This window comes from Mchenga conophoros, linkage group LG10, assembly GCF_057382185.1.
Source record: "Mchenga conophoros isolate Kocher_MC1m ecotype Shallow Benthic linkage group LG10, M_conophoros_male_GT1.1, whole genome shotgun sequence".
NCBI classification, from domain to species: domain Eukaryota; kingdom Metazoa; phylum Chordata; class Actinopteri; order Cichliformes; family Cichlidae; genus Mchenga; species Mchenga conophoros.
The window spans coordinates 20,770,012-20,785,210 of NC_140535.1; the positions used below are offsets into that span (position 1 = coordinate 20,770,012).

The 15,199-nt window shown below is 41.0% G+C and overlaps 2 protein-coding genes and 1 pseudogene across 2 annotated transcripts; all 3 read left to right on the forward strand.

The window, feature by feature from the left end:
• Window positions 1-242: 242 nt before the first annotated feature.
• Window positions 243-1,172, forward strand: LOC146565827 (olfactory receptor 1468-like; annotated as a pseudogene).
• Window positions 1,173-2,898: 1,726 nt separating this feature from the next.
• LOC146565828 (olfactory receptor 1E16-like) lies at window positions 2,899-4,407 on the forward strand. The gene has a single exon (XM_085287956.1). The coding sequence runs from the start codon at window positions 2,921-2,923 to the stop codon at window positions 4,004-4,006; it is 1,086 nt and encodes a 361-aa protein (XP_085144082.1). The 5' UTR covers window positions 2,899-2,920; the 3' UTR covers window positions 4,007-4,407.
• An 8,160-nt stretch (window positions 4,408-12,567) lies between these two features.
• Window positions 12,568-13,835, forward strand: LOC146565829 (olfactory receptor 1500-like). Its single transcript, XM_085287957.1, has one exon. It carries the CDS (start codon window positions 12,731-12,733, stop codon window positions 13,706-13,708), a length of 978 nt encoding a protein of 325 aa, XP_085144083.1. The 5' UTR covers window positions 12,568-12,730; the 3' UTR covers window positions 13,709-13,835.
• Window positions 13,836-15,199: the final 1,364 nt, after the last annotated feature.

The window sequence follows — 15,199 nt, forward strand, 5'->3', positions numbered from 1 at the left end:
AATGAAAAAAATTAAAACAGGAATCCAAAATTTCAAACATTAGAACAGAAAAACTAAACAGAAAACTAAAACTTGAATATATTAATTAAGATATTAAAACAGGATAGAAGGAGCACTTTGAACCTTCACAGGTGATATTAAGATATACTGATAAACTGAATTTTACTGAAATATCAGAGAACAAAGGCTACCTAAGAAGATAGAGCACAGAGAATTATAGAAGATTAACAGAGGGTTATCTAATGGAATTTTTGAACTCAGCTGTTGAGAAAAACACCACCTTTGTGCAATCTGCATATTTTATAATAAGTGGTTTCATTGGCATACCTAATATTAGATATTATTTCGTCTTTCTATGTTTTATTTACATTTTTTCAGTGGTGGGGAACACTTTAGTGATGATTGTAATAATTTTGGATCGTATGTTGAGAAGTCCTAAATATATCACAGTTTTTAATCTTGCATTTACAGACCTGTTAAGTAGCTCTGCTTTGGTGCCAAAGGTTGTTGACATTTCTCTGTTTAACCATTATTATATCTCTTACAACATCTGCTTGACTTTCATGTTTTTCTGCTTTACTTTAATTTCAATGCAGGCTTTTAATCTGGTTGTATTGTCCTTTGACAGAGTCATGGCTATCATGTACCCGCTGCACTATCAAATGAGAGTGACCCAAAAGCTCATTTTGTCTTTGATTGCTTTTGGCCATCACTCTTACACTCGTTGCAGTTGGCCTTCTCACCAGACTTTCCTTCTGTCAGTCTGTGATTATTCAGAGCTACTATTGTGATCATGGTCCTATGTATCGTCTTGGCTGCAATGATGCTACCCCTAATTATATAATTGCGTTTTTGGCAATAGTTCTTGTTCTTGGGTTTCCACTGGCATTTATCGTGGGAAGTTACTGCTGTATCGGTTATTCTTTGTCAAATATTTCTACATTTAGGGAAAGAGTGAAAGCTTTTAAAGCCTGCACAGGTCACCTTTCATTAGTGGCAATTTATTTCCTTCCTATTATATTTGTGTATGTTTTTTGGCCTGTAATACATCCAAATGCAAGGATCATAAACCTTTCTATGACCAGTGTCATGCCTCCCATGTTAAACCCAATAATCTATGTTCTTCAGACACAGGAGATCAAAGAATCATTGAGAAGATTGTTGAAAGCTAGAGCGCAGGCTAAATTGGAAGTGTTTAGACTTAAACCTTTGTAGTTCCCGATTTCTATTCTTTCATTCTATTTTTTTTTCTTTTTAAGTTGAATATGTAGGCGAAGTATTTCATACACAGTATTGCAGTCTTTTATGCATCAAGATTTCATTTGGAACAATAAACAATATAACTACTTTATTCACCGAAAAGCAAAATGATCTAAAACGTTAGTGTGAGAATAAAAATTGACAAAAGACAACAACAGCCAAAAACTGTAATAATGGACATTTATTCTTGCAAGGAAGCAAAAGCACCAAATACAAGGTTTCATATTAGATTTTGTCAATTCCACCCTCCTTTGCCTTAAAACTCTCACAAAATAAAAATTTCTTTCTACGGGCTTCTCACAGGTACAGTTATGAGTGTGTGTACTGTAGTGAGTAGATATTGAGTAGATAATTGAGTAGTATAATGAGATCACGAGTAGACATTTTTTTGCAACTTGGGTGTACTTCCAGGCACCGAATGTACTGAGTTTATCCTTGACTATAATGTAGCTCACGCTAGTTAGAACATTGTATAACATTTGTTTTTACCCATCAGTTAAGCACAAAAATCTAAAATGTAACTAAATAAATAAATAAATAAATAAAATAAAAAATTTGGGACTGTATAAAACTGATGATATAAAATGGGAAACTTCCCCTGAGTGTAAATACAAATGAAAATCCAAAAAGTTTAATGTTCTTTGGCTATATTTTTGTGGGTGTTCTATATCATATAAATGCTTCAAATTCAGTTTTCAAAGTCATAGCATTCAATTCCCTATATTTATTTATTTTTTTTTTTAAATAAAACATTCAAACACTCACACACACCCTCATACATCATACTTCTGACATTCAAGAAGTATGAAGTTTAATGTTGGTATCGGCACGACACAATTCTTGCTGGCTGCCTCTCAAAATGTTTGTGAAATGATTTGTTTTCTTTCTGACTTTATGGATATTGGGTATTTGTTATGGAAACAAACATGATTAAGCAAGTAAGTCTGTGTGAGAGGATTTGAGAATTATTTTCATCATACTAAAATAATTATAAAAAACATACTTGAGGATATGTCATCTTATTTACTCCTTAAAATTGTACATTTTCAAACTGGCTTACGTGTGCATACGTGTGCATATATATATACTTGCAATTTTAAGAAAAAGGATGCTATGGCTTAATCGCATATTGTAAATATCAAATTAACAGTGAATAATATATACCGGTTTTGGAGCAAAATATGTAGCCATAAAGAAAGAATCTTTTTCAAGAGAGGCCTTGCCAAATTGAGCATTTAGCAAGATGATGCCAAATCACATTCTACCAGTATTGTAACGAACTACAAGTCCAGTTATTAAACGCTCCTTAACTAATTAAAACATTTGGTACAGTATAAAATGTAAGATATGACAAAAGAAGCCCTGAACTCAAATCCATTTTTGAAATTTCTGAAAAAAAAAAAAAAAAAAAAAAAAAAAAATAAATAAATATATATATATATATATATATATATATATATATATATATATATATATATATGGGAATTTCTGTTGTCTTCTTATTATTAGTAGTTATTGGTTTGAATAATCAGGTCACTGAACTGAATTTAATGTACATTTTACACACCATGCAAATATTGTGGGAAAAACAGGTTGCAGAATACACTCATGGGATCATGCCTGAAGATAAACATTGAGGGGATCTGCAAACAGTTAAAGCATGCAAGAGCTTCATCATCTGGTGTACTGCATGTGCATAACAAAACCCAGTCAGCCAGTGCTGCCACCTGTCTCATCAGCACTTGGGCAATATAAGCTTGGCAGAAATCTTACAATGGACTTTTTTAACTCTGCACTTGGGAAAAATATCACTTTTTTTCGTCCTGCATTTTTCATTATAAGTGGATTTATTGGCATTCCTAATATAAAATATTATTATGCCTTTCTGTTTTTTGTTTATATTATTTCTGTCCTGGCAAACACAGCTGTCATGGCCACAATATATTTGGATCACAATCTAAGAACACCGAAATATATTGCAGTTTTCAATCTTGCATTGGTTGATCTGTTAGGTAACTCTGCCATGGTGCCAAAGGTTCTCGATATCTTTTTGTTTAATCACCCCCACATTTCCTATAATGACTGCTTGACATTTCTGTTTTTCTGCTATATATTCCTTTCATTGCAAGCTCTAAATCTGGTTGCACTGTCATATGACAGAGTTATGGCGATCGTTTACCCACTGCATTATCAACTGAAGGTGACTCACAAGCTCATGTTCTGTTTAATTGCCTCTTTCTGGGTATCGGCCATTACCTTTATACTAATTGCAATTGGCCTTCTTACAAGGCTTTCCTTCTGTGAATCAGTTGTTATTAAAAGCTATTTCTGTGACCATGGTCAGATGTACCGACTTGCATGCAATGATTATACACCCAGCTATGTAATTGCTAAGATTTTGCCAGCTCTTATTCTTTGGCTTCCTCTTACAATTGTTTTGTTGAGTTATTTGTGTATCTGCTATGCTTTAGCTAAAGTAGCCACAGTTCGAGAAAGAACGAAGGGCTTTAAAACCTGCACAGCTCATCTTTCATTAGTGGCAATCTATTTCCTTCCAATATTAATCACATTTACTCTAGGTGCAAACATAGAGCCAAATGCCAGAATCATAAACCTGTCTCTGACCTCAGTCTTTCCTCCAATGCTGAACCCTATCATATATGTTCTTCAGACACGAGAAATCAAAGAATCTCTGAGAAAGTTGTTAAGAATCATAAAACATTACAAAATTAGAAAGGTCAAATGAAAAAAGTGTAAACTTCCTTTTTTTCATTTTAGTCTTTTGAGTTAGTGTTTTTATTATTTAAGGAATGACTATGAAATTAAAAAAGGCTCATATGTTGCAGTACTTTGAAACAGAACAGAAGTGGTACATTCAATATTCACAGTGCAAATTGTGGTTGATTTTAAAACACATCACCTAGCAAAGAGGTAGATTTTTTTTTTTTTTTTGAGGATTTGGAAGGTATGTTTCTGTGCATCACATATCTCTGTCTTCAAAAATGTTGTATTTGTGTTTTGCCCTATAATAGAAGAAAATGACAATACATATGTTGCAAATAATCAGGGATACATCATATTTCCATTTTAAAAGGAGTGTTTTCAAATTCAGTTCCTGTGCATCAAGTTATGTTAATGTCTCCTGTCAGGGACAACTTGAACTCTTCTGAATTTAATGATGAGCAATTTTTTGTGTACTTGACATTATCTTTTTGAGCCTATATAGTTTTTGAATTTCGGACTTTGCTTAATATTGTGTGAACGCAATATTAGCGTGGGCCTTGAGCCAGCTGTATACCTCTAATACTTTATTAGGGCCAGCATAGAGAAACAGGCAGCTACACATCACTCATTCACAACTATGGCCAGTTTATACAGACAGTTTATACACATACACACAGTTTATACAGTGCTAGTTACTTTTAAATGTACGAAAAAAAAAAAACCCTGGAAAGAACTCATGCACATAGAAACCCCACATTGAAAGGTCCCATCTGAGGCTCAAACCATCACCTGGTGACAGTGTCAGTGACGACTTTGGTCAAATGTAGGAGTTGCTTTTTAAAAATGTAACTGCAGTATATATTTATTGTTTGAAATATATTTATTGTTGTTCAAACAGGTATGCATAAAAGCACTTTTTTCTGTGTTACACTTTGTTGTTGTACTTTGTTCTGTCAGCTGTCCTTAAAATTGTAACTGTAAAAATACACTGCCTGTTTTATTGTCTGCTCTGAGAATGTCAGTACATTTTTGTTTCTTTGTCTTCCAGCTTGTAAATAATTATGTATGTTAATCAAAAATTTAATAGTGATTAGAAGATTTTTGATCAATTTTATAGCCAGGATTGATCAGGTGACCCTAGGCCGTTCCTTCGTTGTGCTGCAAAAGGCCTTAGCAACTGGGGGCCTTCTCATGATGCACTGAATGTTATTCTTCACTCACCTCTCCTACTCTGTACACCACCCATATCATTTATTATGATTAATTTCTGGCTCCTCTACACAGTATGTATTTTGTAGTCTCTCTCTCCCCTCAACACTAACTGGTCGCGACAAATGGCTGCCCCTCCCTGAGCCTGGAGGTTTCTGCCCGTTAAAAAGGAGTTTTTCCTTACCACTGGTGCTGAGTGCTTGTTCACAGGGGCTCGTCTGATTCTTGGGGCTTCTCTGTCTTAATGTATAGTATACAGTATTAATAATAATAATAATAATAATAATAATAATGGATTGCATTTATATAGCACTTCTCGAGACTCTCAAAGCACTTTACAATTCCACTATCAGAATCAGAATCAGAAAGGGTTTATTGCCAAATGTTGAGCAGGTTTACAACATTAGGAAATTGCTGCAGTACTTAGTGCAAAACATACTGTCAGATAACGCTTAAATAAACATTAAAAATAAAAATTAAAAGTGCTAAGTAGATAGATATATACATGAGTGCAGGTGGTGATCAGTGCCAAACACGGAATGATGCAGTAAACACAGTGTAGGGTCATGTGTTAGTGGTGGGAACAGTCATATGGTTATTGTTCATGGGTCCAACAGCAGAGGGGAAGAAACTGTTCTTATGGCGAGAGGTTCTAGTGTGAATGGATCGGAGCCTCCTGCCTGAAGGGAGCAGGTCAAACAGACTGTGTCCAGGGTGAGAAGGGTCAGCTGTGATCCGAGCTGCACGCCCCAGTGTCCTGGAGGTGTATAGGTCCTGCAGAGATGGGAGTCTGCAGCCAATCACCTTCTCAGAAGAGCGCACAACACGCTGCAGTCTCTGTTTGTCCCTGATAGTTGCTCCAGCGTACCACACGGTGATGGAGGAGGTGAGGATGGACTCAATGATTGCAGTGTAGAATTGCATCATCGTCCGTGTTGGCAGGTTGAATTTCTTCAGCTGCCTCAGGAAGTACATCCTCTGCTGGCCTTTCTTTATGACAGAGGTGATGGTGGGCTCCCACTTCAGGTCCTGGATGATGGTGGTACCCAGGAAGCGGAATGAATCCACAGAGGTGATGAGGGTGTCAGTTAGGATGATGGGAGGGAGTGGGGCTGTGTGCTTCCTGAAGTCCACAATAATCTCCACTGTCTTCTGGGCATTCAGCACCAGGTTGTTGTGGCTGCACCAGGACACCAGACGTTCAACCTCCCTCCTGTAGGCAGACTCATCCCCGTCAGAGATGAGCCCAATGACGGTGGTGTCATCTGCGAACTTGATTAGCTTGACAGACTGGTGGGTGGAGGTGCAGCAGTTAGTATACAGGGAGAAGAGCAGAGGAGAAAGAACACAGCCCTGAGGGGAGCCGGTGCTGATGGTCTGGGAGTCCGAGACCTTCTTTCCCAGCCTCACATGCTGCTTCCTGTCCGTCAGGAAGTCAGTGATCCACCGGCAGATGGGATCAGGCACATTCATCTGGGAAAGCTTGCCTCGGAGATGGTCTGGAAGGATGGTGTTGAAGGCAGAGCTGAAGTCCACAAACAGGATCCTGGCGTAGGTTCCTGGGGAGTCCAGATGCTGCAGGATGAAGTGTAGAGCCATGTTGATTGCATCGTCTACAGACCTGTTGGCTCTGTATGCAAACTGCAGGAGGTCCAGGAGGGGGGCTGTGAGGGTCTTGAGGTAGGAGAGAACCAGGCGCTCAAATGACTTCATGACCACAGATGTCAGAGCCACAGGTCTATAGTCATTTAGTCCAGTGATCCTTGGTTTCTTGGGGACAGGGATTATGGTAGAGGACTTGAAGCAGGCAGGCACATGACATGCCTGCAGTGAGGAGTTGAAAATGCCAGAAAACACTGGGGCCAGCTCGTTTGCACAGTGTCTGAGGGTGGCAGGAGACACACCGTCTGGGCCGGGAGCTGTTGTAGTGGGAGAAGGTGGTGTGAAATCCTCTTTGGTGTGGGGTGTGGAGGGGGGTGTTGTAGGTGAAGTGTTTGATGGTGGTGATGGCTCTATGGAGGGGGGAGAGGTGGGGGAATGAGTGTCCAAAGTGTCTCTATTGTTGGGGCTGTTGGAGGTGTGAAGGCTGCTTGATGGCTTGTTAAAACGGCAGTAACAGTCGTTAAGGGTGTTGGCTAAGAGCAAGTCATCAGTGGAGTGGGGGGTTTTAGGCTTGTAGTTGGTGATATTCCTAAAACCTTTCCACACAGAGGCCGAGTCATTCTCTGAGATCTGCTGCTGCATCTTCTCAGAGTGCTGATGTTTGGCAATGTCCACTTCTTTAGTGAACCTGTACTTGGCCTCTCTGTAGCAGTCCCTGTCTCCGCTTGTGAACGCCTTACTCTTTTCCAGCCACAGCTTTTTGAGTTTAGCAGTAAACCAGGGTTTGTCATTGTTATAACTCACCCTGGTGCGTGATGGCACAATGCTGTCCTCACAGAAGTGGATATAGGAGGTGACAGTGTCCGTAAACTCATCCAAGCTGTTAGAAGCATCCTTCATTGTGCCCCAGTCTGTAGACTCCAAACACGTGCGAAGCTCCTCCACAGACTCGTTGCTCCACAGTTTTTTAGTCCTCACGACGGGTTTGGAGAGATTCAGCCTCTGTCTGTACGCGGGGATCAGGTGAATCATGACGTGGTCAGAAAGTCCGAGTGAAGCACGGGGCACTGCGCTAGGCCACGTTGATCGTGCTGTAACAGTGGTCCAATATCCTCTCCTCTCTGGTTGGGCATTTAATATACTGCTTGTATTTGGGAAGCTCTTGGCTCAGATTGGCTTTGTTAAAGTCCCCAAGAGCAATAATGAGAGAGTCTGGGAATGCCCACTCTATGTGCAGTATCTGCCCCGCGAGGGCCCACTGAGCTGCCTGCACATCCGCATCTAGCGGGATGTAAACAGCGGCCAAGAGGAATGAAGCAAACTCCCGCGGAGAATAAAATGGTTTGCAGTGTATAAAAAGGTATTCCAGAGAGGAAGAGCAGTGCTAAGCAATCACTGTTACATCTGTGACACTATTAATGTAGAAGCAGACGCCTCCACCTGCGGTCTTACCAGAGAGAGAGGCCTGCCGGTCCGTGCGCAGCAGATGAAAACCCTCCAACTTGAGCGGGCAGTCTGGGATGTCCTCACAGAGCCACGACTCCGTAAAACATAAGTCACAGGAGGAGGCAAAGTTTCTGTTCATACTTCTCATCAGGGCCAGCTCATCCATCTTGTTCCAGAGTGAGCGTTGGAAAGGAAGATCCCAGGAAGAGCAGTTCGCAGTCCGCGTCTCCTCAGATGCACGAGTGCGCCGGCTCGCTTTCCTCTCCTTCGGCGTCTCACTTTCCTGATCAAGGTCTGTAGTAAATCTGCCGCAGATGCGACAAATATTGGAATTAAATCCACAGGTGTTGTAGTCCTGTAGTTAAGAAGTTCTTCTCTGGTGTAAGAATATCCAGAGGAGTACCCAGACACACAAGTTATGCACAAAAACAAAACAGAAGTAACGCACTGAAGTACCAGGGCATCCATACGCGGCGCCATCTTGGTTTCAAAGGCCTATTCATTCACTCTCACATTCACACACTGATGGAGGCAAGCTACAGTTATAGCCACAGCTGCCGTCCCAGAAGCAAGGCTTCCATATCGCACCATCGGCCCCTCTGGCTATTACCAGTAGGCGGTAGGTGAAGTGTCTTGCCAAAGGACAAAACGACCAAGACGAACAGAGCTGAGCAAACTGTCCGGCAACCTTCCGGTTACAAGATGACCTTCCCAACCCCCTGAACCACGATTACCCCCATGGTTCAGAGAAATATAATACACTCCTTCCCGTACCACTGTGCTGGAGCATGATGTCGATATAGGGGACCACCCTCCAATCAAACAGCACGACTACGGGGTGAATCCCACTAAACATGCTCTTTTCCAGACAGGAGTTTCTTATCTGCTGGAAAATGGTCTTGTTGTTCCTAGCTCTAGTGCATGGAGTTCCCCATGACTCCTAGTGCCTAAAGCGGATAAAACCCCGCCGTTTTGTATGGATTTTCTGAAGGTGAACAGCGGGACCAAACCTGACTCCTATTCTCTTCCCAGTATGGAAGATTGTGTCGATAGGGTTGGTTCGGCAAAGTTAGTTACTAAACTGAACTTGTTGAAGGGCTATTGGCAAGCTCCTCTAACAACACGTATTGCCGACATCTCTGTTGGCCCTGATTTTGCACATCCTTTCAAATTAGAGGTAGATGCCAGTGCCAACGAAGTAGGTGCTTGGGTGCTAACAATGAAAGTCAAGGTCAAATGGTTAGCCAACCTAGGTATTCATGTCCCCCAATGCCTGGTATATTGTTATGAAGTGAAGAAAATCCATAAAAATTCCTGGATAATATAGTGTTCACTGATTTTCACATTTGGTATGACGTTGACTGTGACCCAGTTTTCATCACAATGAAATCAGCTCAAGCTTTTATTGGTATCTACCATTACACAAAATGAAATCTTGCTCCATGCTAGACTACTAACAAACAGACAGAAAAACAAATAAACGGAACCAATTAAATACTCCCTCCTTCCAGGGGAGAACTAACAACGCTGTCAATGTGCATATGACGTAAACAGCAATTTACAAGGTCCAGTCGGGGGCATTAAACTTAAGACAGAACACCTGTAGGGTGGCTGTAGCTCAGGTGGCAGAGCAGGTCAGCCACTAATCAGAAGGTCGGTGGTTCGATCCCAGGCTGCACCCTGGCTGCATGCCAAATATCCTTGGGCAAGATACTAACCCCATGTTTGCCTACTGGTGGTGGTCAGAGGGCCCGGTGGCGCCTGTGTCCGGCAGCCTCCCCTCTGTCAGTGGCTACAATGTAGCTTGCCATTGCCAGTGTGTGAATGTGTGTGTGAATGGGTGGATGACTGAATGTAGTGTAAAGCGCTTTGGGGTCCTATGGACTAGAAAAGCGCTATACAAATGCAGGCCATTTACCTGGTGAACAACTGCAAGAAACATCTTACGATGTTCATCCATTTTTATCATGGTTCCCTTTGGCTTGTGGGATACCCAGGGACTTGTAGCTTCCCTGTATATTTGCCTTCTGGCAACTCCACCCTTTTAGTGTGCATCACCTTCCCTCTCTTTGCAACCATTTAGCCACTCTTTTCTTGTCCAAATGACATCCCAACATTTTCTCTGTAGATCCTGGTGAGATGGATGATATCTTGCTCACTCCTGGCATACAACTCAATCTCATCCATGTCCAGGAAGTGGTTGATAGTCACTGAATCTACACTCAACAAAAATATAAACGCAACACCTTTGTTACTGCTCCCATTCCCCATGGGATGGACGTAGAGACCTAAAATTCATTCCAGATACACAATATAACCATCCCTCCCAAACAGTGGTCACAAATCAGTCCAAATGTGTGGTAGTGGGCACATCTGCCATATTGAGATAATCCATCCCACCTCACAGGTGTGCCACATCAGGATGCTGATCTGACATCATGAGTAGTGCACAGGTGTACCTCAGACTGCCCACAACAAAAGGCCACTTAATACTTAATCATATTTCTCCCATACTGGTTTCTCTTCATTGGCTCACATTACATCAAGAACTAAAATTCAAAATCTTTCTGATCACATATAAGATCTTTAATAATCTTGTCACGGCCCAGCGGCACGAGATAACAGAGATGGACACAAGTGCAGAAACCAAACCGGAAGCGAGACTGTAAGTGAACAGAAGGCTTATTCACCCCCCCCCCCACAGTTAAACACCAGCAAAACAACACGACGCCACCACACTAGAGGCGCGCAGAAAAACTAAGTTAACTAAGGGTGACCTAGACAACTCTAGGGTGCAGCTGAACAACTGAGGCAGTGGAGAGGTGGAAACTGGGCTATGAAGTGGCCGGGGCACTGTAATGAGAGGAGAGCACAGTCAACGGGATCCAGCAGACAATCGGCGATCCTCCACAGTCAAACTGAGTTGCCTTACTTGGTTTCAGGTGAAGGGGACAGGTGGGGCGGAAGGCCCGGATGCGGTCGAGGCATGGGGAGGCATTCAAGTGAGTGGCGGGCCAGTTGGCAACGTCGTACCAGCAGCAGGTGGCCCAGGTCCAGGAAGGCGGGGATGAGGGAGGCGAGACCTCCACTCCAGGAGCTACCTCTGAGGACAAGAAAAACAGGTAAGTCGTCACACGGGTTCTGGACAAAGCAATCACACTCCACTTGACTAACATGGGGATAGCAGATACTCAGACGATGAACGGTTGAGTGCGCAGGTCTTATATGCTGCCGGAATAATTGCCCACAGGTGGTCAGCCAGGGAGGAGCAACCAATCTCTGCCTAAAGGAGGAGGAGCCGCTGTTGGAGACCTGCGGGTAACCACCCAGACCATGACAAATCTGAACCCATCTTATCTTAAAGGCCTCATGGTACCATATCATAGAATGGGAGTGGGTGACCTTGATATCCACCCTTAAAAGTCCTAGGCTTCTGGGGGGGTTCCTGAGATGCACTATTTCTTTTTCCTCATCTTTTTTGACTGACTGTTTATACACAACTTTGCATTTAATCATTGGTTATTATTAATCTCTGGCTTGCTTCTACAGTCTGGTTTTGTCTACTGTTCCTCTGCTCACCTCCAGCCAGTCGCAGCAGATGGCTGACCTTGCCTTCTGTCTGAGGATTTTTTCCTGTTAAAAGGGAGTTTTTCCTTCCCACTTCCCAATAATGGTGTATCACTTCAGCCTAGTGAAAGAACTACTGCTTCGAAGATGCCTACCTGTTCATCAGAGGTTTCACGCTTGAGCTTGTTGGAGGCATTTGCTGTCCCAGAATATCCAGGGTGTGGCTCACCCTGGATATTCTGTCTCTGCACATCTCACCGCCTGCAGAGACTGCTCCCCAACTGCAGCAATTGATACTGTCTCTCCACATTCCTCCACAAATGTGAGTGAAATTGACTTGGGCCCAACTTTAACCCAGCTTTACTTTGTTTTTTGAAAGGTTCCAGCAATAAAGATGACTTTTGAGTTTAGTTCTGCATCCAAGTCCTGCATTAGGGCCCATACACTGCCTGCCACACAGAGTCATTGTGACAAGTAGTGCAACAGCATTGCTACATAGAGCAAGAGTCCAGGTTTTAAACTGTTCTGGCAGTTCAGACCTCTCACTTTGTAACATATTGGCACAGTATAAATTTTGAATTACTGAAAAATGCTGAACATTTAAAAACCTATATCAAACAACAAAGGAAAAAAGCAACATGTGAAACTACCTCCCACCACCCACCCACCTCACCCCCACTGATAACACACACACACACACACACACACACACACACACACACACACACACACACACACACACACACACACACCAGCTATCAAACCAGAGTAGCTATTGGTTTGATAAATATAAACACTGAGGGGACCAGCTAGAACTTCATCATCTGGGGTACTCCAGTTTGCATAACAGAATCATGATGTGCAGTACTGCTGTCTGCATTATCACAGCTTAGGCAATATAAGACTCTAAGATTTTTTGCCAATGGATCTTTTCAACTCTGCACTTGGAAAAAATATCACTTTTTTGCGTCCTGCATTTTTCATTATAAGTGGATTTATTGGCATTCCTAATATAAAATATTATTATGCCTTTCTGTTTTTTGTTTATATTATTTCTGTCCTGGCAAACACAGCTGTCATGGCCGCAATATATTTGGATCACAATCTAAGAACACCGAAATATATTGCAGTTTTCAATCTTGCATTGGTTGATCTGTTAGGTAACTCTGCCATGGTGCCAAAGGTTCTCGATATCTTTTTGTTTAATCACCCCCACATTTCCTATAATGACTGCTTGACATTCCTGTTTTTCTGCTATGTATTCCTTTCGATGCAAGCTCTAAATCTGGTTGCACTGTCATATGACAGAGTTATGGCGATCGTTTACCCACTGCATTATCAACTGAAGGTGACTCAAAAGTTCATGTTCTGTTTAATTGCCTCTTTCTGGGTGTTTGTCATTATTGTTGTACTTATTGCAACTGGCCTTCTTACAAGGCTTTCCCTCTGTGAGTCAGTCGTTATTAAAAGCTTTTTTTGTGACCATGGTCAGATATACCGGCTTGCATGCAATGATTATACACCCAGCGATATAACTGCTTGGATTTTGCCAGCTCTTATTCTTTGGATTCCTCTTTTGTTTGTTTTGTTGAGTTATCTGAGTATCTGCTATGCTTTAGCTAAGGTAGCCACAGTTCAAGAAAGAATGAAGGGCTTTAAAACCTGCACAGCTCATCTTTCATTAGTGGCAATCTATTTCCTCCCAATATTAATCACTCTACGTTTAAACATAGAGCCAAATGCCAGAATCATAAACCTGTCTCTGACATCAGTCTTTCCTCCAATGCTGAACCCTATCATATATGTTCTTCAGACACAAGAAATCAAAGAATCTCTAAAAAAGTTAAAGGGAAGAATCACAACACACTACAAAAATAGAAAAGTCAAATTTAAAAAGTAAGAATAAATTTGGCATAAATATTTTTACCCCTTTGTTTATTTAAGGAATGCTTATAAAATAAAATAAAAATGTTCAAGTATGTTTAAGTACTTCCAAATAGAACCCAAATTACAAATGTCACACTTCACGGGGCAGTGTGTGATTGATTTGAAAACACATCCTGTAGCAAAGATTTGTGATTTGTAATTTTTTAAGCAACTGTAATTGTTACTGTTAAGACCAACACAGAGAGACATACAGATACTTATTCACAACTATGGTCAGTTTATGAACGTGAAAGCTTAGGAGTTTATCATAAATAAAATAAAATAAAATAAAGCCTGTTGACAAGTCATGCACAAACAGGGAAAGCATGGAAAGGTGAAAGATTAGATTCAAAGTAGGGACCTTTATGCTGTGAGGTGATAGTGATAACTAATCACATTTATCTTTAGCCAAATGTAAGGGTTGCCTTTCTGAGAAATATGCATTGCAGCATGACATATGCTTGTTTTTGTTTTTTTTTCAAAGTGAGATTCAGTAAAGCTACTATATAACTACAGAAATACATTTTAATGACTGTTTAAATAGATAATTTTCTGCTATGAGAATATGTCAGGAAGCCTTCCAACGTCTCTTCTTCCAGCTTCTATGTGGATATGGGCCGCCTTTGATTAGTGTTTCAAAGAATGTCCAACCAAAATGTAAATATAATGTAAAGGACTGACTAAACTGGTAGAAACCCAGAAATGTTATTTTTTGTGGCAAATAAACTGAATCATTGTGTAGTGACCCGATTGAGTAAATTCTACTTATAGCAATATAATCACATGGTTTGATTACAGAGGGAACACAGGGCTAATAAAAGTGAAAGACCATGTGGTTACACTTTAACATTGGTTCTCTGAGTGAAGACATTAACATGCCACCTTTTGAGCTGCTCCTCGTGGTCATGTGCTGGTGTTTTATAAGCAGGAATTCTTTGAGTCCTTAAGTTGAGACTACGAGTCGTATTCTTTATATTGATGAGAAAATTTGTATTCTCTCACTAATAAATTAAAAAACATTGGTGAAAAAAAGTTTAAAAAGCACAGGAGGAATCAGGAGTACTGAACAGGCCAATTGCTATCTGGTAATCAGATTACACAGTAGGGTTTCTGAGTGATTTGCAGTTAGTAGTAGCTATGATGTTAGTTTTCCTGCTAAAGCATAAATCCCCAGTAACAACCACCCAAAGTGTAAACTCAAAGTGTAGACTCTACATACTGGGTACTCTTCAAGGGGTGGAAAAGAAACTCTCGCCAGGCTGTACAAGAGCGAGGTCTAACCAAGTGTGTTAGCTCACATACTGTAACATGTAATTTGCTGGTAATAGAATCACAGTCAGTCTTCCAGTAACAAAGGACAAAGAAACATATGCAAAGGAAACAATAATCCTGGGAGACTACTAACAGAAAAATGCCTAAACATATCAGGTCAATGGACAGAAGGTTGTAACTCATACAAAACACT